Source organism: Apodemus sylvaticus, chromosome 11 (assembly GCF_947179515.1).
Source record: "Apodemus sylvaticus chromosome 11, mApoSyl1.1, whole genome shotgun sequence".
NCBI lineage: Eukaryota > Metazoa > Chordata > Mammalia > Rodentia > Muridae > Apodemus > Apodemus sylvaticus.
Genome location: NC_067482.1, coordinates 2,890,868 through 2,914,230, shown reverse-complemented (window position 1 = coordinate 2,914,230; position 23,363 = coordinate 2,890,868). Strand labels below are relative to the sequence as shown.

General features: G+C 42.9%; 1 protein-coding gene across 2 annotated transcripts; it reads left to right on the top strand.

The window, feature by feature from the left end:
* Positions 1-2,388: 2,388 nt before the first annotated feature.
* Cdc7 (cell division cycle 7) lies at positions 2,389-22,652 on the top strand. 2 transcript variants are annotated; one of them, XM_052198806.1, is made up of 12 exons: positions 2,389-2,494; positions 2,985-3,166; positions 7,080-7,163; positions 7,381-7,516; positions 10,821-10,914; positions 10,999-11,141; positions 11,871-12,120; positions 12,695-12,790; positions 13,555-13,730; positions 14,588-14,670; positions 16,754-16,903; positions 21,144-22,652. In XM_052198806.1, the coding sequence occupies exons 2-12, from the start codon at positions 3,070-3,072 to the stop codon at positions 21,533-21,535; spliced, it is 1,701 nt and encodes a 566-aa protein (XP_052054766.1). In that variant the 5' UTR covers positions 2,389-2,494; positions 2,985-3,069; the 3' UTR covers positions 21,536-22,652. The 2 variants fall into 2 exon arrangements, with proteins under 2 accessions (XP_052054766.1, XP_052054767.1); XM_052198807.1 differs by lacking the exon at positions 2,389-2,494 and adding an exon at positions 2,615-2,885.
* Positions 22,653-23,363: the final 711 nt, after the last annotated feature.

The window sequence follows — 23,363 nt, the reverse complement described above, 5'->3', positions numbered from 1 at the left end:
GTAAATTGGGGCTTTCTTGTAAATAAAAAAAAAAAAAGAAAGAAAGAAAGAAAAAGAAAAGACCTGTCAGAAAACAGGAGAGGGCTGGAGAGATGGCTCAGCGGTTAAAAGCACTGACTGCTCTTCCTGAGGTCCTGAGTTCAATTCCCAGCAACCACAGAGTAGCTCACAACCATCTGCAATGGGATCTGATGACCTCTTTTGGTGTGTTTGAAGACAGCAGCAGCAACAGTATACTCACATATAAAATAAACAAATATTTAAAAGAAAAAAAAGAAAACACTACTCATAATTCTTCACTATTAATGCTAAAGTAAAAACATAAATACTTGTTTATTTGATTAACTGCTATTAACTGATTTAATGCATGATAATAATACTAACTCCTTAGAAATTCTACTATGTATGTATTTACACATACACTTGTATGTCATGTAAACAGATTGTAGCATGAAAATCACAATTATGATATTCCAGGAACTAGGAGAGATTATTGATGGAATAAAGATGCCTACAGTCTGTGGCTGGACAGTCTGTGTTCTGGGCTAGGCTGCTATGGTGGAGGTGGGCTGTCATCTAAGAGTGTCCGAGCTGGGATGGTGAAACTCTGGCTATGGCATGGCTCTCAGTAGGTGGGGCCAGCCAAAATTCCAGCATAGAAGGGGTAGGTGATTTCCTGCCCCCATCCCTTACTGAGGCCCTGGCAGAGGGTAGTTGCCAGGCCAGGAGGGATCGTTCTTTATGGAGAAGCAGCTTGTGTTAAAGAGTCCCGTGCATAATCCAGTGGATCACTCCACACCCATGCAATATAGACTTAGCAGGTTATTAAAAGACCTGAAATTGGGATAGCTTTTTGACTGCCTATTCACCGCTGTTATTAGCTCAGTCCCTAAAAACTGGTTTATATCACTACTAAATAAATGATCAACATTCGCTACAGCTCGACTCTACTCTAAGATCCTGAAGAACCAGCGGTTAGTTACATTTTTTTTTTTTTATAGTTAAATGCCCACTTTTTATTTTATTTCTTTTGTAAGAAATTTATAGAGAAAACATTGATTTTTAACAACTATTACAAGAATATTTTACAACTATTAATGGCAGGAATTTGGTGAAGATGAAGCACATTTCCTCCCAGTATCTTGCATCCCATCTCTCAACAACATACTTTGGAAACTCTCATGATCTCCAGGGAAGCTTAGAAACACAAAAATCCCTGTCATTGTGGACAACATAAACTAAATTTTACAATATCGAAGTACATGTCACTGCAAATCTCAACAACAAACACGTGAATCTCTCCTGACCTTTAGATAACTTTAGAAACACAAAATTTCTTCTAACCATGAACAACCTATACTATATTTTACAATACTAATGTAAATGTCGCAGCGAATCTCATACATCAGAGTGCTGACAATACAATACAGTAGAAAGGATAATACCTGCCAGGGGAAAAACACGATTTTTTCCCCATTTTCATATGGTTGCATCTGTACTTGTTGAAGTCTCATCTCATGGAGACTGTGAGCCACAGCATACACAGCATTATATATGCTGGTACTCTCATCACTCATGGACACATCAAGTATGTGATGAGGCAATAAATCCACAGAAGCATTGACCTGACAGTTGTTCAGAAGTTGACAACCAATGTCAGAAAATGAACACTTGAAGAACAAATGCCACAACTTAGGAAGATAAATATCTTCTGGGTATTTGTAGGGATTAACTGTTTGAATAAAATTTGTAAACTCTAATCTTTCTGTATAATGATGTGTAAAAATGAGGCTTCCATGGAATGAGTCTAACATGAAATAATCAGCAGAGTCAGTAACATGAGGTTCAACGTTCATGACCCAGACTTTCCATGTCAACAACCTTTGCCCAATATTTCTCATTAGACCTTCTAAAGAATCAGTGTCACCATAAATAATTACAACATTTGTGTCATCCATATTTTTCCAGAATTTGTTAAGATGTGAAGTCCAGGTAGCAGGGATCATTTTCACAAAAGCTATGCAGATTCCTTTTCTCTCCATCTCATTTCTGAACTCTGCTAGAATTTTATTTCCTTTATGGTCATCTGGGAGAATGAGACCAACCCAAGACCACTTAATTAGTTACATTTTTTATTGTTAGTGGAGAAAAGTTAAACCGGACTCAACCAAGTGCCTTCTGCCCGAGAAGTGTCCAGCGTGTTGTGACCACAATGTGAGGCCGAGACAGAACGCCGAGGACCGGGCGAGCGGGGCGAGCTCTCGCCAATGCTATTTTTTAAACCCTGGGTTCTGTGGCTTAGCAGAGGACTACTGAGCCCTCCATGGAGCGGGTCCTGGAAAGACCACGCCTCCTGCGCAGGCGCCGAGGACTTCCGAGTGCGCATGAGCAATTCAAAGCAGCGCGGGAAGAATCACGCAGGCGCGTTTGGCCGACCGGCTCAGTGGGACGCTCCCGGAGGCAGCGACCGCGGACGTCCTAACTTCCGTGAACCGTGAGTTTCCGACAGTTTGTCCCACAGCCGTGGACGGCGAGGGGCCGGGGACGAGTGCCTGATCGTGACGCCCTGCGAGCATCCCGCGGCGGGAAGAGGTGCGCCTGCGCACTGAACTTCCCGTTGGCGCTGGCGGACCGTCTTCCCTGCCCGCTCGCCCAGGGCCGGCCCATTCATTCATTCTTCCGTTGGCACCGAGCCGCCCTCAGTTGGCCCAAGTCGGGCGGAGGGCTACTCCTTGGCGAGCGACTCCCTCCCGGGCAAACCGCCGTCGGGCCCCCTCAGCCCCGGGGGATCCCCAGCGGGCTGCCGCCCGCTCCACCTGTCCCCGCCCCAGTGCTCGCCGCAGGCAGTGGCAGCGTCGCCTCCCTAGCTGGGACTTGAGCATATGGTGCGGGTTTTAGTGTGATCTCCTGAAGGGCAGGTGGTTTGCTGCGTGCCTGCTTGGGTGAGCTCCTTCGCCCTTCTCACTGTGTTGTGATTTTCACAGCTGCTGCTCACGCCTGTGCACATGACTCGGTAGCCTGCTCTTTGCGTCCCAGTCGCGCCTTGTGGAAGTCTCTTTGGGGACTCAGATGGAAGAGCCAATGGCGTTTTCTCCCCTGCGTGGCTGTGACAGGTGCCCGGCTGATGACTCTTTAAAAAAATATGAGCAGAGTGTTAAACATTCAGGTATGTGCTTAATGCCACGGTTGCACAGTTCTGAAGTCCCAGTCTGCATCTTCTAATTAGTTAAAAAAAAAAAAAAACTAGAAGGAAAGGGAAAGGAAGAAATGTAATTAAATTACACTCCCAGAAATAAACCGGAAAACCATACACCTGACTTATATAAACTTGAGTTGTATGTTTACATCGGATTGTACATGTCCACATCATATCAAGAAATCTGGATTTAGGACTGGATCTCATTTTAAGAGGATTGGAGGCCAGCTTTGTTCTTTAAGAGGACGTTGGTTAGGTCCAAGCATTAGTGGCCTTTTAGGAAAACACACTCGGTGCACCTGACTTTTCTTCCAGACCCACTGTAGCCTTACTATGTAAAGCTTGGTTTTAGGAATTGGTGGGGAAGGGATTAAGGATTCATAAACAGAATTCACAGGCAGAAACAAATGGAATGTTTGTAACTGTGATACAGCACCAAGTCACTAATCTTCGTAAAGTGAAATGTAGCTCTACCACAGACTCTAGTTTAGAAGGTGATGGAAAATCCCATACTGTGTACCTTCAGCAGGGTATGGTAGTAAACATCTATAAACCCAGGTGGAGGTAGAGGATCAGGAGTTCAACCCTGCCTCAGACTCACCCCAAGAAACGGGGTATCTCTTCTTACACACTGTGCACAGTGCCCATGTGGTAGTGTTCACCTGACATACATGTTTGTAAACGAACTTCCAGTTGACTGTATTCTTTCCTAAAAGCTAGCCATTGTCTTTGTCCTAAGAAAATTTAGGCTCGTCCAAAAGGATACTAACTTTGACTTTCAATTTATGGTACACACTTATTTATATACCCCCTCAAAGCTTTAGCCCCACTTAAAAAAGCTATTTAACTTCTGGCTAAAACTGAACTGTTCCTTATTGTTAGAACGAGTGCCTTTTGCAGTGGCCCTCATCCTGGTGATGAACAACACTGTTACTTCAGGACTTAAAAACTTGGGAGTCCTCTTCCACCTATCCTGTGCTCACTCTGTGTGCAGTCCTCCTGCTGTCTGTCCATGTTAAGGCTGTGTATGCTGCTGTGCTTGTCCTGGTCCGTGTCTGCCACACGAACTCATTCCTTGTTGAAGTACCACTGATTTTCTTAACTTAGTCTGTCTACTTCCATTTCTCTGCAGATTCCCAGTCTCATATGCTGTTCGATTAATCTTGAAATACTGCTGTTACCTAGTTTCCCCTTTCCTTTTTAAAATTTTTAAAACAATAGCCTGTTTTTCAGTCTGGCTTTTCTTTTTAATTAATAAATATACACACAGTGCAAGCATTTAGTATTCCATATTCAGTTTGGTTTCTTGTACACATTGTTCATTAACTAGAGGGGTCACACATGCATGAATCTGATCTAGTTCTAGAATTATTTTCAGGGGAATACTCCTTTTTTAATATCTTGAATATCTGGTAGATTAATAGGATGGATTTTATTTCCTGTTTGAAAAGTTTTGTAACTTTTATGTAATACAACATAGGACATTACAAATGGTGCCCATAATAATTTATAAAGCATGCTGAAATTTTATCTATATAGGACTCTTTAGTGTGAAACTTTTTTAAAATATATTTATTTTTATGTATATGAGTGCACTGTCACTGTCTTCAGACACAATAGAAGAGGGCATGGAATGCCATTACAGATGGTTGTGAGCCACCATGTGGTTTCTGGGAACTGAACTCAGGATCTTTGGAAGAGCAGTCAGTGCTCTTAACAGCTGAGCCATTGAGCCATCGAGCCATCGATGTGACTCACTGTATTAGAAATATAACTTCAGTAAAGACTAAGACTGATGAGGTCTGGACATACTGTACATCAGAACGTGAGACCATCATGTACCTGGGCTTTATCTAACTCCTATTGAAGTTTTACTGCTGTTGTTGTTTTGTTTGTTTTGGGGGGAGTTTGGAACATTTTGACTGCCTTTGCATAGCAGAACCAAAGAGGATTCAGCACACAGTAGGGGCTTGATATAAATAAATGATATAAAGTAAGTACTTGGTGGAGCAAATGAATAGCAAAGCCCTTTGTTTAGTAGTATTGTTGACTCATGCTTAGTGAAGAAAATTTGGGAAATTTTGAAAGCCAAAGTATTTTACACTATTTAGTCCTTTAGTATTGTGTATGTCTGTGTGTTTATTTGTTTGTGTGTGTCTGTGTGAGTGTGTGCAGCTCTGTGTCTATGTAAACAACACACATATGCATACATGCATGTAGAGGCCAGAGGACCATCTTGTGTATCACTCCTCAAGTACTGCTATCCTTTTTTTTTTTTTATATTTCATTGTATTTTGTTAGCTTTTCAGTGTCTCTGAAGACACCGTTCCTTCTTCCTAAAATGTCCTCTTTAGTTCTTTCCACATTGAAATGTAACCCATCTTGGGTTTACCCTCTGAAGGCTTGCTGTCACCTCAGAGGCATTTCTCTGCCACCGCCCTTGTCTCTTGTCCCCAGTCGTATATGCACTCATACTCTTGCTGCAGCTGTGAGTGAGAACCCTCCTCTTCCCTACACTCAGTCCCTGGAGAAGCCCCCTGCACGGGCTTGTTCATGACTCACTTTTAAAGGCAGTGACTTCGAGAATGTTGGTAAGCATCGGTGGCGCCTCTCTGAAGCTGAGCAAATGATTCACTTCTCTGATTAGGTTTCCATATCTGGGGGAAAAATCCATCCTTTTTTCTTTTTGAGAGTCTCACTTTGTAAGCCCTAGCTTGCTCCCTTAAACTTGGTATGTAGACCAGCCTACCCTTGAACTCATAGAGATGCCTGCTTCTGCCTCTTTAGTGTAGGATTAAAGATGTGTGCCACCATGCCTGGCACGATGTTCATTCTTATTCTGCCAACATCAGACTGCTGAAGGTTTGAGGCCCAAGCAGTAGCATGTGCCAGGAGTCACAGCATTCAGGAAGAAGTAGGAAGATTCCAAGCTCCAGACTTGGTGTGAGCTGCATTGCCAGACCGTCGGAGAAACTGAGCATTACGAGTGGAGTAGCGCTTGCCCAGGGGGAGCCCTGAGTTCTGGCCACACTGCTACAGGGAGAAAAGCCTTTCTGAGACAAGAATGTTCATGAATGGAGGATGGTTATGAGAACATGGCTCATCTTAGCCTCGATTCTGCAGTAGAACCTGAAGATTCTTACCTGGTTCTTTTTTTTAAATGGGTATTAGATTTTATGTTACTGCTTCCACTTATTTTAACTATGCATACTTTTATATTTAAAATTAGTGTTTTTTCTGAAATCTGAGATAGAGTGTGCTGTTAACTTTGGGGATACATTAAATGACTTTTCCCCACAATTTAGAGAACTTTAGAAGACTGTCGTTCTGAGGATAGACGGACCATTCTGTGCTCAAAACTTTCCAGCCTATAAGATTTTTGTCTCTGCTGAGGGAGTTGTTTTCAGGACTGTCGCGTGGTGCCCTGATTCTGCCATCTAGGGATCCCAGCACTGCCTCGCCAGCTTTAGTCTTTTTTGCTTTAAACTTAGCATTTTCATCTTAAAGGCCAGGTGTGTACTGACTGTATCTTAGTGTGTGCCTCTAGTACAATACACAGTTGCTGTGTTTAATTTTCAGACTTTTTATTTTTCCTGCTAGTTAAAATTTTGTGACTAGCAATTTATTAGCAACTCTATGGTGTTTTAATGTTATGATTTTGTGGTCAATTACCTATTTTAAAATATAATTCATTGCTTTATTTTTTTAACCTAAGAAATTATAAGCTAGTTAATGGTGACAAATTCCAACAATAGTACTTGGGAGGCAGAAGTGGGGGGGATCATAAGCCTTGGCCAGCTTAGGCTGTAAAAAGACTCTGACCTAAACCACCATGAGCAACAGAACCCTTACTATAGCTTATTAATTCTAACTTCCATCGTAGGTGTTAAAAGAGATATCGAGGAGCTTTGTGAAGCTGTGCCACAGCTTGTCAGTGTGTTTAAAATTAAGGACAAAATTGGAGAAGGTAAGTTATAGGTATGTTCCACTATTGTTAAACAGTTGAAAACATTATAATGTTAGTAACTGTGATAACAAGTTTTAATCAGAATGAAAGTAGTAACTGTATAGGTAAAATAGTCACAACTTAGTGTGCTGATAGGGCACTTGGCAGTCTCTTGACAGAACCGTCTTATTAGCATTTTTAAGCCTGACATTGGGATATTTACTCGATTGCTTCGTAGGCACCTTCAGCTCTGTTTATTTGGCCACAGCACAACTGCAAGAAGGACATGAAGAGAAAATTGCGCTGAAACACCTAATTCCCACAAGTCATCCTGTGAGGATCGCAGCAGAGCTTCAGTGTCTGACAGTTGCAGGGTAGGCATTTAAAGGCGGTTCATGGAACAGGCTACGTGCAGTTTATAGTATTTACAGAACTTAACGGGAATGATGCTGAGTTAGTGCCTGAATTACAGTGTCAGCTAATTGTTGCTCTTGGCTAATGCCCTGTACCTCGTGATGCTTAAATTGCTATTAATCCTTTTAGAGAGGATTTTTCTTGAGGCCTAGCCTGGCATCCTCTTCTTACTCCATGTATTTATAACCTTCCTTCCTGGTCAATAGTCAGCCTTGGCTTACGGTCTGGACTTGTTCTTAATGTGAAGAACTGTTTGATGCCTTAGTTCTGATAGCCTTGTCTCCTGTGTCTTTCTTAGAGCAGAGTCATTTGGCATATGTTTCCTCTGAGTTTCTTTCTGCTAGGTTAATCCTGTCAACTGTGGGCATGGTGGCCTGCTCCTGTACTGAGCTGTCCACTCTTCTGGTAGCACTATTGGTCCTTTGCTTTCTTTTTTTTGTTGTTGTTTTTTGTTTTGTTTCTTGAGACAGAGTTTCTCTGTAAGGTCCTAGCTGTCCTGGAACTCACTCTGTAAACCAGGCTGGCCTTGAACTCAGAAATCCGCCTGCCTCTGCCTCCCGAGCGCTGGGATTAAAAGTGTGCGTCACCACTGCCCAGGGGTCCTTTGCTTTCTTTAATGACCAAATTTCTTAAGTTTCCCAGTGTGCCAATACAGATTATGATGTAATGATTTTATACATGCAGATAATGTATAATGATCAAATCAGAGTTACTAATAATTATATCTCTATGAAGATTTATCTCTTCTGCGTGTTTCAAACCTTCATATTAAATGTATAATCAGTTATTCTGAGCTCTAGACACTCGGCAGTGTGCCAGAACATGCGGCCTTGCTGCTCCTACCAGTGCATTCATAACCGTCATCCATCTTCCTGTAGCCCCTGCCCACTACTGGCCTCTAGTGATACTACATTACTTTTTGTGAGATTAGCTTTTTTGGCATCCTCACATGAATAAGATCATGTGGCATATGTCTTTCTGTATATTGCACCCATACATGGATGTGCACATATACTACTTAATTTTGATCTGCTTTCCCTGGCCAGAAAATAACCATTCCAGTAAATGTTCTCATCTGCCTGTGTGCAGAAGATATCTGCATCTATCTCCTCAGTTGCTCAAGCCAGACATGTATATATCATATCATCCAGACATGTATATATCATCCTCCAGACACTTATTTATTGTCCTCTGCATCTTCATTTTACTCCTAAACTGTGCCTCTCACCAAGTACATAAACATTCATTTGAATCTGGCATGCCTCTATTCCCAACACCTGGGAGGCCAAGGCAGGAGGATTGCTATGAGTGTTTAGACCAGACTGAGCTATAGTGAGATTCAGGACCAAACCAAACAAAACAAAATATCCTCCTACCCCTTTTTTTCCCTGCAAGTTGATTTCCCACTTTGAAAGATGTCATGGTTAATGTTTTTTCGATTTGACAGGATCTAAAATCATCTAGAGACAAGGTTCCAGGCATACCTGTGAGGAATCATTTAGATTCTAGAATAAAGATAGTTTCTGAGACTTTGATGGATTATCATAGTTAGGTTATTTGGTGCAGGAAGACCCATTTTAACTGGGCAGGATCATTCCCTGGAGGGATCCTGGACTGTGTAAACAGGAGAAAGCTTTCTGCTCCTTAGTGGATGTGATGTGACCAGCTGTTCCCAAGCTGCAGCCTTGGTGGAACTGTCTTAGTCAGGGTTTCTGCTCCATGACCAAGAAACGAGTTGGGGAAGAAAGGGTTTATTCTGTTCATCACTAAAGGAAGTTAGGACTGGAACTCAAGTAGGTCAGGAAGTAGGAGCTGATGTAGAGGCCATGGAGTGAAGTTTCTTACTGGCTTGCTTATAGAACCCAGATCTGCCAGTCCAGGGTCTGGCATATCGAGTAAGATATATATCTAGAGGAAACCCTCCAGCATTCAAACCATGCTTTTGTGATTTAGCAACTTCTGTGACATTGGAGATGCTCTTAGCCCCTCACATCATTTTCTTGTTGTAAAAATATCGGAGGGTGACCTTTCCCATGAGGAGGTTGTGAGCCTGGGGTATTGTTTGTTTGAACAGAAAATTTTTGCATGGAGTATGTTCTGCTCATGGTTTCCCCTCCCTCCAGTCCCTTCTAGGACTGTCCCATGCACCCCACTCCACATCCTTTCTCCCAGTAGAAAGCAGACCGGCAAACAGAAGACCAGGTATGGGGAGTTAGAGGCAGGCAGATGTCACGAGTTCTAGACCAGACTGGTATACAGAGTGACTGGTATCCAGAACAGCCAGGACTACATTGAGAGACCCTGTTTCAAAAAAACCTAAAAGAAAGAAAAACCACAAGAGAAACACACACACACACACACACACACACACACACACACAGTCAGAAACCATAGCACATAAGGCAAAGACTAGTAAGACCAAAACAAGGACCCCAAGCAAAGCAGTATGTGTCTACAAAAATAAGTTGAGTCCTTTTCGTTTGCTTGCTTGCTCTGTGTTGGCCATCTACTGCTGGACACGGGGCCTACCTCTAAGGGTGTCAACATACCTGGTAAGACTCCACTGGAGAAAACTAACTTTTCCTTTGCAAGCTAGTGTCAGTTGCAGGATAGTTTCTTGGGTAGAGGTGGGAGTCCATTTCTTATTCCCTCTTCCCCTGCAGTGTTGGGGCCATCTGACTTGAACTTGTGCATGCTGCCCCAGTATCTGTGAGTTTATGCACGTTTCATTCCTGTTGTATCTGGAAGACACTGTGTCCTTGGAGTCACCTGTCTCCTCTAGCTCTTAGATCTTTGTGCTCTTCTGTGTGTGTAGCTCTCTGGGCTCTGACAGGATTAACATAGAGATGTCCCATTTAGGGCTGAGCAGGTCATTAAGATTGAGTTTATTAATAGGTATAAAATAATTGGACCAAAGCTTGGCTGGTCACAGAGGTGGTCAATGAGTGTTACTTATTTTAAAATCTATTACTAATCATATCTTATTTGCTAGTAAGTATTGTTATCTGCAGATATCTCATGTTTGCATTGTTATAGTAACCTTGTTACTGGTGCTATTTTAGTTTGAAAATTTTTATCTTTTACATGGCAGTTAAATATATTCATGAGTGTGATTTTCGTTTTCTAGTGTAAGAATATATACATTGCTAAAATAATTATATATATGTATATATATATACATATATACATATATATATATATATAGGCATTAAGTTGCAGTGTGTTTGACCTTCCCTCTAAAGTTCACTGTGCATTTTCCAATAGGGGGCAAGACAACGTCATGGGAGTTAAATACTGCTTCAGAAAAAACGACCATGTGGTTATCGCTATGCCGTATCTGGAACATGAGTCTTTTTTGGTAAGTTTTAATAGTTTTGAACTTCAATCAGCTAAGTGTTTAAATTGAAACAATTTTGTGACCTCACTCATAACTTTATTTTAGGACATTTTGAATTCTCTTTCCTTCCAAGAAGTTCGGGAATATATGTTTAATCTTTTCATAGCTTTGAAACGGATTCATCAGTTTGGTATTGTTCACCGTGATGTGAAGCCCAGCAATTTTTTATACAATAGACGCCTGAAAAAGTGAGTACGAAGAATCCCAGAAAAGATTAGCAGTTGAACTGACACTGTGAGCCCATCTCTTAGATTGTAATGTTCACATTGACTCTGTTCATGTTTCTCTTGTGTCTGGGGAGAGGAAATGGAAGGAGGAAAATAAAATCACATTAGTAGCACAATGCGCATCACGGGATATGCCCTTAGATAGAAGGAACTTGGAATCTGGCCTGTTTTGACCTTCTAGCCCTTGTTTCTAGGCTTTCTATTTTTGTTTTATTGAGAACGTTGGACCACATAATTCATTTTCTGTGTGAAAGCCAAAGTTGTTATATGAGTATTTTTGTTGATTATATATGGAAGAGACCTTATAAGCTAAAAACAGCATTTATGTTATATATCATTCTTAGGGTGGTAAGGAGTTAAAAGTATTCCCTATCCCTTGTTGCTTAGTTAGAAATTTTCTTCTGTTACACCATCTTTTCCACTACTGAACAACCCAAGGTTCTGTTGCTAGTCTCTGCTGTGTCTTCTGCCTCTTCTCAGTACAGGCCAGGAGGGGACACACAGTGCTCGGCTAGTTGGTCCAAGGACAGCCTTAGCTGTTAAGTACTTGGGAATTTTTCTTTTTTCTTCTCTTTTTTAAAGGAATATTGTACATTCTTAATTGTTCTAGAATGAATTAGTTTCTGAATGTGACTTGACAGCAAGATTGAATCTCTCTAGGAGGGTGATAATACTTCATTTGCTTCTAAGGTATGCCTTGGTGGACTTCGGTTTGGCCCAAGGAACCCGTGACACAAAAATAGAGCTGCTCAAGTTTGTCCAGTCTGAGGCTCAGCAGGAAGACTGTTCACGAAACAAGAATCATGGAGTCATCGGCCCCAGAGGCCCACTGAGTCGCCCGGCTCCTAAGAGTGTGGATCAGCAGTGTGCCACAAAAGCTTGTGTCAAAAGGTCCTACGCAAGCACACAAACTCAAATTAAGCAAGGAAAAGACGGAAAGGTGCTACCTTTTACATCTTCAATAAGAACATTTAGGAATGTTTCCATCAGCCAACAGAGGGAGATCTAATGCTAGGATAGCACTTGTGATTAAGAAGCTTTTACAGACCTATGCTACACATCTTAGTTGGTTAGTTAATAAGAGTGTTACTGAATCAGTTTCATTCTGTTTCAAACTAAAAATTTCTACTTTGTCAGCTTATAGTTTGCAATTAGAGATTACACTATATGATAAAACAAAAATTCTATGTTACAAAATTTAAATTAGTTATATCCTCTTTCTCTTTAAAGAGCATTATGACAGGGCAAATTCTGAAGTGTCTATCTCCATTTTGACTGCCCAGGAAAAGGAAACACCTGTGTCGGTGGCCTCAAGCATTTTTAGTGTTGGGGGCGGGGCTGTGGTAAAGTTGTGTGGGTGCAGAGTTTTGCCTAGACTGTGTCTCCTTTCACAGTGTTTGATGCCTGAGACTGTCTTGGCTGTCACCGTAGTCTTTCAAAACTGGCAGAGGACAGCTGGCAGAAAGTGTTACAGATATAACCCTTAATTCTCCTTGTTTTTGTTGGTATTGTAGGAGGGATCTGTAGGCCTTTCTGTCCAGCGCTCTGTTTTTGGAGAAAGAAATTTCAATATACACAGCTCCATTTCACATGACAGCCCTGCAGAGAAAGTAAGTACTGCAGCGTCATAGCTCAGCTCGGCAGGCCCACACCGGCAGGTCCAGGGGCCCGCTAGGTAGCGTGTAGTAGTCTGGCTTTGGCAGAGCTATTGATGCGTCAAGCATTTACTCAAAAGTCAATCTTAAATCTTTCTCTGAATTTTGTATGGTAGAATTTTTTGATTATCTATTGTTGTTCTTTCTCTATAGGACTCAAAGCAAGGCTAGACTTCACCATGTGAGCTCACAGGACCTCACGGTTCCATCACACAGTCAGTAGTGTAAAGATTCCTGCAAAGTGCCCTCAGGTCGGATGCTTTTAGTCGGCCTGGGTACCCTGTGTGACAGCAGATTGGTGTAGGCAGTGTACCCATGGTTACAGCTGTGACTTGGAGGCAGACCTTAGTGATCAGGAACTGTTACAATGTTTCTCTAGTGTGTTGGGAAGTTCAGTCAAATGTCAAATGTTTGCTAAGCTAATTAGTAAATTTTAATGTTATTTGACAGAAAACCTCAAAAAAGTCTATAAACTTTTTTTTGAGACACAGGGTTTACTACATAGCCTAGACTGCCATCAAACTTGGAATCCTCCTGCCTCAGCCTCCCTAGTTGTGCTGTTATTAACATGTACAACCGTGTCCAGCAGCCTTAAAATGTTTTCATAGACTTTGATCCAGTGGCACTGGCAGCAGTTTTGAATGGAGCTCATGCTTCTGACACTGCTTTTAGCATGCTCGTGTTTGAAGGCATCGTGTTAAATGTCACGTCTTTTGTAGCTCATCAAGCAATCAAAGACTGTGGACATAATATCAAGAAAGCTAGCAACAAAAAAGACGTCCATTTCTACAAAAGCTATGACTAGCGTGATGAGAGAAACTGCCAGGTCCTGCCCGGCTGCCCTCACCTGCGACTGCTATGGGACAGATAGAGTCTGCAGCATTTGCCTGTCGAGGTAACATGTCCTTGTGGTGCTGGACAGCCCCCGCGTGCAGCCAGAAGAGATTAGCAATTGAAATAACTGTGGGATATTGGTTTAGTGAGGGAAAGGGAATAATATGAACCCTGTCACAGCAGTGCAGGGAGAGGATAGCTTGACATGCACTCATCGGGCAAAAGCACTTTCTCTGGAAATCACCACGGTTTGCTGAGTGCAGCTGGGTGGGTGGCCCCGAAGACCTGTGTTTGCAGAAGGCATTGTTTCTGTCCTTGGTGCTCGCCCACCCGAGCTCAGGAACCAGGACCGAGGGACGGACTCTGCTGCTCTCAGCCTTCAGGTCTCCCTCAGGCTTCGTTTTATAGATGGTTCCTGACTAAGTCAGACACACATGTGCATGAGTGCATCAGTAACTCAGGGCTCCAAACAAAGGAGGTTTTATATGAATTCCCGTTGAAGTACATTTTTCTATTATGGTTTTTATTATCTACCATCTGTTTTTATACTTGGAAATTGTGTTGAAATCTTTCTGGGATAAGGCCAGGGCATAAGGATTAGGCCAGGGTGTGGGGTTTTGGGAATAAATGTTTATCACATTAAGCTTTCATTGCTTATAAGATTTTATTTATATTGCTACCAGTACAGAATTTTGTGTGAACTAAATTAATACCTCACATAGTTGTTGTTGTTTTGTTTTGATTTTTTTTGTTTGTTTGAGACAGGGTCTCTTTAAGTAGCTCTGGCTGTCCTGGAACTTGCTAAGTAGACTAGTCTAGCTTCTGTCTTCCAAGTGCTGGGATCAAATACACGTCCCACTATGCCTTACTAATAGTCCATCTGAAACATAACTGGGTATCTTATTTCTTCCTCATAAGGCGGCAGCAGGTTGCTCCTAGGGCAGGCACACCAGGATTCAGAGCGCCAGAGGTCCTAACCAAGCGTCCTGATCAGACGACAGGTATGGAGCTCAAGAAGTGCCCCGCCCCACCCTGCAGAGCACTTGTCCTGGGTGTAGTATTTGTCCTTGCTACTGGTGCCCAGTGTCCCACGTCTAAGATGATGTGTTTCTTTATGGAACTTCTGATCTTAATGCTGCTTTTTTTTTTTAATGACCCTCCCACCTCTGCCCGCCCCATAGTTTGTATTTGCTCAGCCCCTCTGAAAGATGATTTCACAGAATTCTTGCCATCAACTGTCAGGGACACTGTATTCAGTCACTTTTCTGTCAGGGTGAGAATCGCAGTGCTCACCTGTTTACTTAGTACTTCAGAAATACTCTGTGGATTAGGTGTAGGTTTTCATTGATGTAACAATAGCAGTTACCAGATTTTGAAAAAGAGAAAAGGTTTCTAGAATCCAAAAAGTGTAGAGCCTAGAAGACACTGAGTTAAATGGGCAGGTGGCTGCGCTGTCCTGGAGTGGGACGTGGAGACCCTGAGGAGGGTCGCTGGGATTTACTGCACCTGTCTGTTGCTAGTGATGTAAGATGAGAGCCCCTGCTCGCATTCTCACTAGGACACACATGCTCATAAATACAGAACGGCTGGGCAGACTTGCTGATGACACCTGTTATCCAAAAGGTTATGAAAGGAAGGAAGGTCATGTGATAAAAAAGATACCTCTGAGGAAATACTATAAAGTTGGAGATTAGCATTGAGCAGGACCCGAGAAACTCAAGAAACAGCATAGTGGAGCTGCGGAGAAGCCATGAGTGTAGTGTTGCTCAGTACAGAGTGGGAGTCAGGAGGTAGACTCCATGCACCCGGACGACTGCGCGGACTGTGTGCTATAGATGCTGTTCAAGGGAAAAGAGAGCAGCTGTGTTCTAGAAGGCAGTGCACATGTGCAGGGAGAAAGATTGTATAGGCTGGTGTTCTGCAGTGGTCCAGCTGAGGGTGAGGAGCACCGAGTGTGGGCATTTGTAACAGTGGAAATGAAGGCAAGCCGGTGACAAGCCTGCTTGGAAGGCTCTGCTTGTCAACACAAGGCTCACTGAAGGAAGGCTTCAGGGTGTTTACAGAACTAGCTTGAGGGACACGGATGTGTGTCCAAAACACATAGAGAATGAACGAGAACCTGATTTATAGGGAAAGGTAGAATTGCACTGAGCATAGCTGGTTTGAGATTTGTGGTGCATCCATATGGACTGTCCTACAGAGCAAAGTCAGTCTGAAGCTTGGGGAAGGAGCCGGGTGGAAACACAGCTGGGTATCGGTGCAGGATGGAACTCCACAGAGAACATGCAGCGGAAGAGATTGGGTGCTGAGGAGCCTCAGCACAGATGGCTGGAGCAGGCAGTGTTTCAAATGAAAGTGACAGGACAGTGCTGAGTGGCCAGGGGAGCCCCAATAACTTAGCACTAGGATGTTAGGAGAGAGGTCGAGTCAGCCTGGCTTTGTTTCTGTTCTGCTGCTGGGCTCACACTCGAGGTCATCGGTCATCGGTAGGCTGTGCTAATGCTCAGCATGTCTCACTAAAAGGAAAATACCTGCACTACCAAGTCACCATCTCGAAAAGCATCCAGATTTCTTCCCAAATAGCTATTGTTGAATTTCCTTTGATCCCATAAAATGTGCATTGATTTACAATTTTTTCTTTTTTTGGTTTTTTTCAAGACAGGGTTTCTCTGTGTAGCCTGGCTGTCCTAGAACTCACTCTGTAGACCAGGCTGGCCTTGAACCCAGAAATCCACCTGCCTCTGCCTCCCAAGTGCTGGGATTACAGGCGTGCGCCACCACCGCCCGTCGATTTACAATTTTCTGATGATGAACTATTTCTGTTCACCAGCGTGTTAAAGAGAGAAAGTCATTTTGCAGAAGGAATGTTGAGTTAGAGTTGTGGTCATACTTTAGAATCTCCCAAGAAACTTAAATGCCTAATCTAGAACTATTTGAAAGGAATCCTGTTGAATTGAGCCTTTGTGTCATAACTTAATGTTTCTAAGATGATGTTAGTTCTCAGTAAAGTTCCGTAGCTACTGGTTTAGGTGATCATACATCGAGGATTTCAGGCTGGTTTTTAAAGTGTGTTTTCTGTCACAGCGATCGACATGTGGTCTGCAGGTGTCATATTCCTTTCCTTGCTCAGTGGGCGGTACCCGTTTTACAAGGCCAGTGATGACTTAACTGCTTTGGCTCAAATTATGACAATCCGAGGATCCAGGGAAACCATCCAGGCTGCTAAAGCTTTTGGTAAGTTTTACATTCTAGAACAAGGCATATGCTTTTGATTGTCGCCTATAAATTGCTAAATAAATGTTACAAAATTCCCCTGGAAAGTAAACTTACTCAGTACTCATAAGTCTTGTACCCTTAGGAAATTATTCACTTGCTTGAAGATAGTTACTTTGTTTAAATAGAATGGACAATTGTTTACAATAGAGGGCTGTGTGCCCAGCACACACAGCGCACTAGTGACTAGTGTGTAAAGAGTGGACAGTCGTCGTATACTGCAGAGTGCCTTGTGCCCACACTAGTGTTTAAGGCTGAACTTTACATTCCTTTCTTTGTCAGCTAACTAGATGTCAGCTTTGTAATCTATGTCTTCCATTCTATACATTTTCAATAGTGAGTTTAAATCTATTGTATATTAAACATTGTACTTGGCACTGAAGCAAGGATTACTGTGAAGGAAGATAACAGAAATGTGTATTACTAGCCTTTGGTGTCTGTGGTTGGGGTAGCAGAGAAGAAACAGATCTTTTATGGCATATTGTCATGTGTGCAAACATATATGGAATTTCTTTAGTTTTTTGAGACAGGGTTTCACTGTGTACCTCTGGCCCACCTGGAATTCACAGGCATCCTCCTACCTTTGCCTCTGGAGTGCTTGTATTACATATATGTGATACCACACTCAGCTCATGAGCATAAATATTAGCAACACAGGTTAAGACTGCAATAACACATTCTGTGGGGTGCCTGAGAATCACTTCAGCCTTGCTCTTGTAGCCCAAACTCAAGTGGCCACAATGTGTGTTTATTCTCCTATTCTCCGGGTAGTAGTATAGTTTCTACTTCCCAGAGGTCAGTGGATGTTATGGGCAGACTCTCAGCTGGCCTTCCTCAAAAATAACCAAGCTGCTATGTGCCCAGTCCCAGGACCAGAGGTTCTTAGGCAGGAATACATATCAGAATTAACTAACCAATTTTAAGAACTTCACCCATCTGCTCCTACCCTGCCCACTCATGGAAAATACAATTTAGAAAATGGGAACACTTGGTTGGCCGCCTTGTGCTTGGTTAGAATGGCTGCGCGGCCCTTGCTGTGGAGCACCAGCTGCTCAGGTCTGACGTTCCAGAGCACTGTGTGTAGGTCTTCAGGGGAGTGTCACAACAGGCTTGCCAAAAGAGTGTCGGCAGCACTGGCTGCAGGCTGAGCCTCTTACCTAGTATAAGAACACGTTGTTTGAGGTTAATAGGCTGAAATGATGCACACAAGGGAGACGTGTGTTGTCTCGAAATTAGCATTACGTTACAAAGAATAGCATGTTTACATATGTTCTCAACCACTTAAAACTTTCTGCCTCCCAGTGAACAGCTTTAAGAGAAGGTTGGGGATCTGGAGTTCGTCAGCCAGTAGCAAAACATTGTGTTAAAGAATTTGAATGTCTATCATTGATAATCAAAGTTATAATGAAGTAATATCTGATGAGAAATGCTCCGGGGCAAGTCTGTTGATAACATGACAAGTCTTTTGGGAATTTGCTGTTACGGTGCTTTTATCATTTTTGTAGTGTGACAGTTTATGGTTTTTCTAGTATAGCATCTGTAGTTACTTCAGCCAGATCTTATGACCTTGAGCTAGGGCAGGAGAAGGCTCAGTGCCCACAGGTCTGCTGTTTCCTGAGTGCTGACTCGCTTGTTGTGCGGAGCCTGCCCATTGCAGTGGGCCTTAAATACTCACTGAATTGTACTGAGTAAATTCAAAGAAAACTTGGAGCTGAAACAAGTGCCTGACAACATATCCTCGATGAATGTGTTCATTAGGTTGTTCCCTCAATACTTTAAATGTACTCTTGGTCAAGTGCTAAAATTTATGTGTATTTACGGCCTTGGACTTGCTAAATTTTGTCCCTTGATGTCAGAGCAAACTAATAAATTAAGGGATAAACTGTACTGCTATCCTCTAGCTAGAGTTTCCTAGCAAAGAAGAAGAGATAGTTTTAAAAGTAAAACTGGATTGATATGCACCCTCATGACTTAATTTGTGTCCATTTGTCTCTGTTGCTTTCTCTGGTCCTGCCCACCTCTTTTTCCTGTCTGGTAATTATATTAGGAAATGTGAAGGCGGCTTTTTATTACCCAGATTGCTTTATTGGCAAGCTGCACACTCCTTCAAGGAATCTCTGTGTGCAGCTCAGTGTTTAAGCCACATGTCTGTATAATAGGAAAGTATACAGTATATGATTGCTGTATAATAGGGAAGTATACAGTGTATGATTACTTGCAGAATAGGGATGTATACAGTATATGATTGCTGTATAATAGGGAAGTATACAGTGTATGATTGCTGTATAATAGGGAAGTATACAGTGTATGATTGTTGTATAATAAGGAAGTATACAGTATGATTGCTGTATAATACGGAAGTATACAGTATATGATTGCTGTATAATAGGGACGTATACAGTGTATGATTGCTGTATAATAGGGAAGTATACAGTATATAATTGCTGTATAATAGGGAAGTATTCAGTATATGATTGCCGTATAATAGCGAAATATACAGTTTTTGTTGCTGTATAATAAGGAAGTATATGATGACCTGTTTCTGTCCTTACTTGACTCACTTTGATATTAAGTTGATGTTATTTTTTTTAAAGATTTATTTATTATTATATGTAAGTATGTTGTAGCTGTCCTCAGACACACCAGAAGAGGGTGTCAGATCTCATTACGGATGGTTGTGAGCCACCATGTGGTTTTTGGGATTTGAACTCAGGATCTCCAGAAGAGTAGTCAGTACTCTTAACTGCTGAGCCATCTCTCCAGCCCATAAATGCTGTCTGATAGCATGATGGGTGACTTTAAACACATTACACGATCACTTTTTTTTTTTTAATGAATATACTGTAGCTGTTTTCAGACACACCAGAAGAGGCCATCGGATCCCACTACAGATGGTTGTGAGCCACCATGTAGTTGCTGGGATTTGAACTCAGGACCTCTGGAAGAGCAGTCAGTGCTCTTAATCACTGAGCCATCTCTCCAGCCATGATGTTATTTTTAAAGTATTTGTTTTTGTAAAGTGTGTGTATTAAGCACGTTGTGCGTGCTTGTGGAGGCCTCGGCTGACATCAGGAGCCTTCCTCATTTGTGGAGGCCTCAGCTGACATCAGGAGCCTCCCTCATTTGTGGAGGCCTCGGCTGACATCGGGAGCCTCCCTCATTTGTGGAGGCCTCGGCTGACATCGGGAGCCTCCCTCATTTGTGGAGGCCTCAGCTGACATCGGGAGCCTCCCTCACTTGCTCTTCTTACTCATGAGGCACAGCTTGCTCAAAGGGTCGCTCTTATGAGCCAGCTTTCTCTGCGGGCCTCCTGTCTCTGCCTTCTGAGCAGCACAATTATAGGTTTCCACACTCAGCAGGCATTTGTGTAGGCTGTGGGGACGAGAGCTCCAGTCCTCACACTTAACGAAACAAGTGCTGGATCCACCGGGTTACCCCAGCCGGACATTTTTACTTTTGAAAAACCTGAGATCTGCTTTGTTAATTGATTCACTCTGACTGCCTGAGCTGGGGCCAGGCTCCACTCACTGTCATAGAGCCAGAATCCTACTGGAGGAAAGAATTTGCTGTCAGAGTTGAACAGTGTTGAGAAAGGAGGAAGGACATGAAGAGGGTTCAGTTCTTATACATTGTTCCAGAATAGCAGCTAGACTATTCAGATAAGTAGGGGTTTGGGAGGTCTAGTATAGAGACATTAACTACATCTGGTGTGTGTACCTGGAAATGTATAGGTTTGAGGAGTTCAAAACATCTTAATCTTCAAAGAGCTCACAGACTTGAAGGTGAGACAGACATGTTTCATTAGTTATGACAGTAGACGTAATGATTCGGTTTTGCTGGTCATAACAGAAACTTAACAAGGACTTTTGGAATACAGGCCTCACAGATATGATTCTTGAGCTAGACAGGTGCATCCTAACACACTGGGGCATCCTGGGAAAGACAGCCCCAGAGCCAGCAGGCAGGCTTAGGAGGGGGAAGAGGAGCTGCAGCTTGTAAAAGTACAGAAGCTGGCAGTCAGGTAAGCCTGGCCTGGCGCAGCAGTCCCCACTCCTCCTCTCCCTGCTCTGAATACGACTGAGACATGGCACGCGACCCTCTCTCTCATTCTCAGATACAGAAGAACATTCAGATGACACGGGACTGGACTTGGGTGGTTTTCATGAATTGCCTCTGATATATTGATTTTTTTTTCTTTAAGGCAAATCAATTTTGTGTAGTAAAGAAGTCCCAGCACAAGATTTGAGGGCACTCTGTGAGAGACTACGGGGTCTAGACTCTGCCACCCCCAGGTCAGCCACTGGTCCTTCGGGGACTACTTCCCATGGCCCTGCTGCTTCAGAGAACACTGACCATAAGGCGCCCCATGTGCAGGCCTCTCAAGCTCAGTACTCAGAGGATTCCTTGTCTAAAAGGGACAGCGATGGCTGCTGGAGTCATCGCAGAGACTGTCCTGCCAACTGCGAAGGCTGGGACTCAGTACCTGATGAAGCCTATGACCTGCTTGATAAACTTCTGGATCTGAACCCAGCCTCGAGGATAACAGCAGAAGCAGCCTTGCTGCACCCCTTCTTCAAAGACCTGTGCTCCTGATATGGCTCCACTGCCATTGCTGCTGTGTGTCGCGAGGTGTGGATAGTCACAGGTTGTTTGTGTCCAAGTCCAGGACAGAATGAATAACTCATTTTAAAATTATAATATTTGCTCTGATGTCAGACAGTAAACAGATTAAGACTTCTTAAGGTCCCAGGGAGTCCTTAACAAGATCTTTGAGTTAAACCACCAAGTAGACTCGGGTGCTTAGAGTCCCTGTTCTCTGCCTCAGGAGCAGCCTTACTTAGCCTGATGCGTGGGTTCTAGGCACAGGTCATAAACCTAGCAGATAGGGCAGGGAGGACACTGTTTCCACAGCAGTGTGTGGTCTACACTGTGCATGGGGGAGCAGTGGGGAAGGCTGACCTTTGCTGTATGCCTGCAGATGAACAAGTAATTATCGCAGAGATGTTTGTCACTGGGCAAAATGTCTGTCACCACCTAACATAGTCATTGTAAGTTACACAGTGCTTACTGCAGAGTTTCTGGTGCTTCCCTAAGTGTTACATGTATTTATATTTGGAGTTGAATAATGTGTATATTGTTGCTAGACAGAATGCTTCTTTCTCTCATAGTTTTTTTTTTTTGTCACACCACCTTTGTTTGTTTAATTAGGTAATGGCCACAAGGAAAAGTGAGCATAGAACTGGAACAAACACTACTGGCGATTTTTTTTTTTTTTTTTTTTTTTGGTTTGCCAGGAGCATCCATATTTCTGCATTTCTGTTCTGAGTTATCTTGGTCAGGAGGAATGGGTCTTAGGTCATTGAGAAAAAAGATACGAAGGGGACAAAGTGGAAAAAGGCGTGATACGGCAATTTGTGCATTATTTATGTTCTAAACTTCTCTGTCCTGCCCGTGATAGCGTGCAGGCTTCCCGGGAGCTGGGGATAGACTTGCTGAGGAGTTCCTGCTTGTGCCGTCACAGACTACAGGGAGCTGTTTACTTCACTGTTGTGAACTTGTGAACATGGATAGATCAATGTGTCTCATTGATCAACTTGATGTGTGTATATAATGTATATTTGTGTGTGTACACACTTTGTCTTATGCTGCAATTTTTAAAAACTTGAATGTTTTGGGGATATGTATTTAATAATAAACTTTTAGATTCTTATATCAGAATACTTATTTTAAAAATAATAACTTGCCAGGCGGTGGTGGTGCACGCCTGTAATCCCAGCACTCTGGGAGGCAGAAGCAGGCGGATTTCTGAGTTCGAGGCCAGCCTGGTCTACAGAGTGAGTTCCGGGACAACCAGGGCTACACAGAGAAACCCTGTCCCCCCAAAAAAACAAAAAAACAAAAAATAATAACTTAAGCCTGGCGCATGTAGTGTGTGTCTATAGTCTGCCCATGGAGAGCCAAAGAAGAGCAGGGAAGAGAACAAAAAACTTTTTTCCCCCATCGTTAGTCCCAGAACTCAGCAGGCAAAGGCGGACAGGTATCTGGAGATCAAAGCCAGCCTGATCTGGATGATGAGTTCTAGGCCACCAAGAGCCAGATAGTGAGACCTTGTTTATGTATAAATTAAAATCAGTTCTTCTTCCTCTGAGACTACAGAGCAACCTCCCCCACTTCCAGAGGACAGTAGCTGTTCAAGTCCAGGCCTGGCTGAGCTAAGCTGGAGAAGCTAGATACCCAGGTGCCAGATTTTTCAAAATGTGAGGCACTGTCTCAGCAATTAAAATGGAATCTTAATGCAGCTACAAGTTTTGACTCAGAAGTTGACTATCAGGAGAGTAAGAGAGTAAAAGAATTGACCAAAACAGAGGGACAGCAGCCTTGGGAACTTGAGCACTCAGACTTGCTTTAAGTTTCTTTAGGT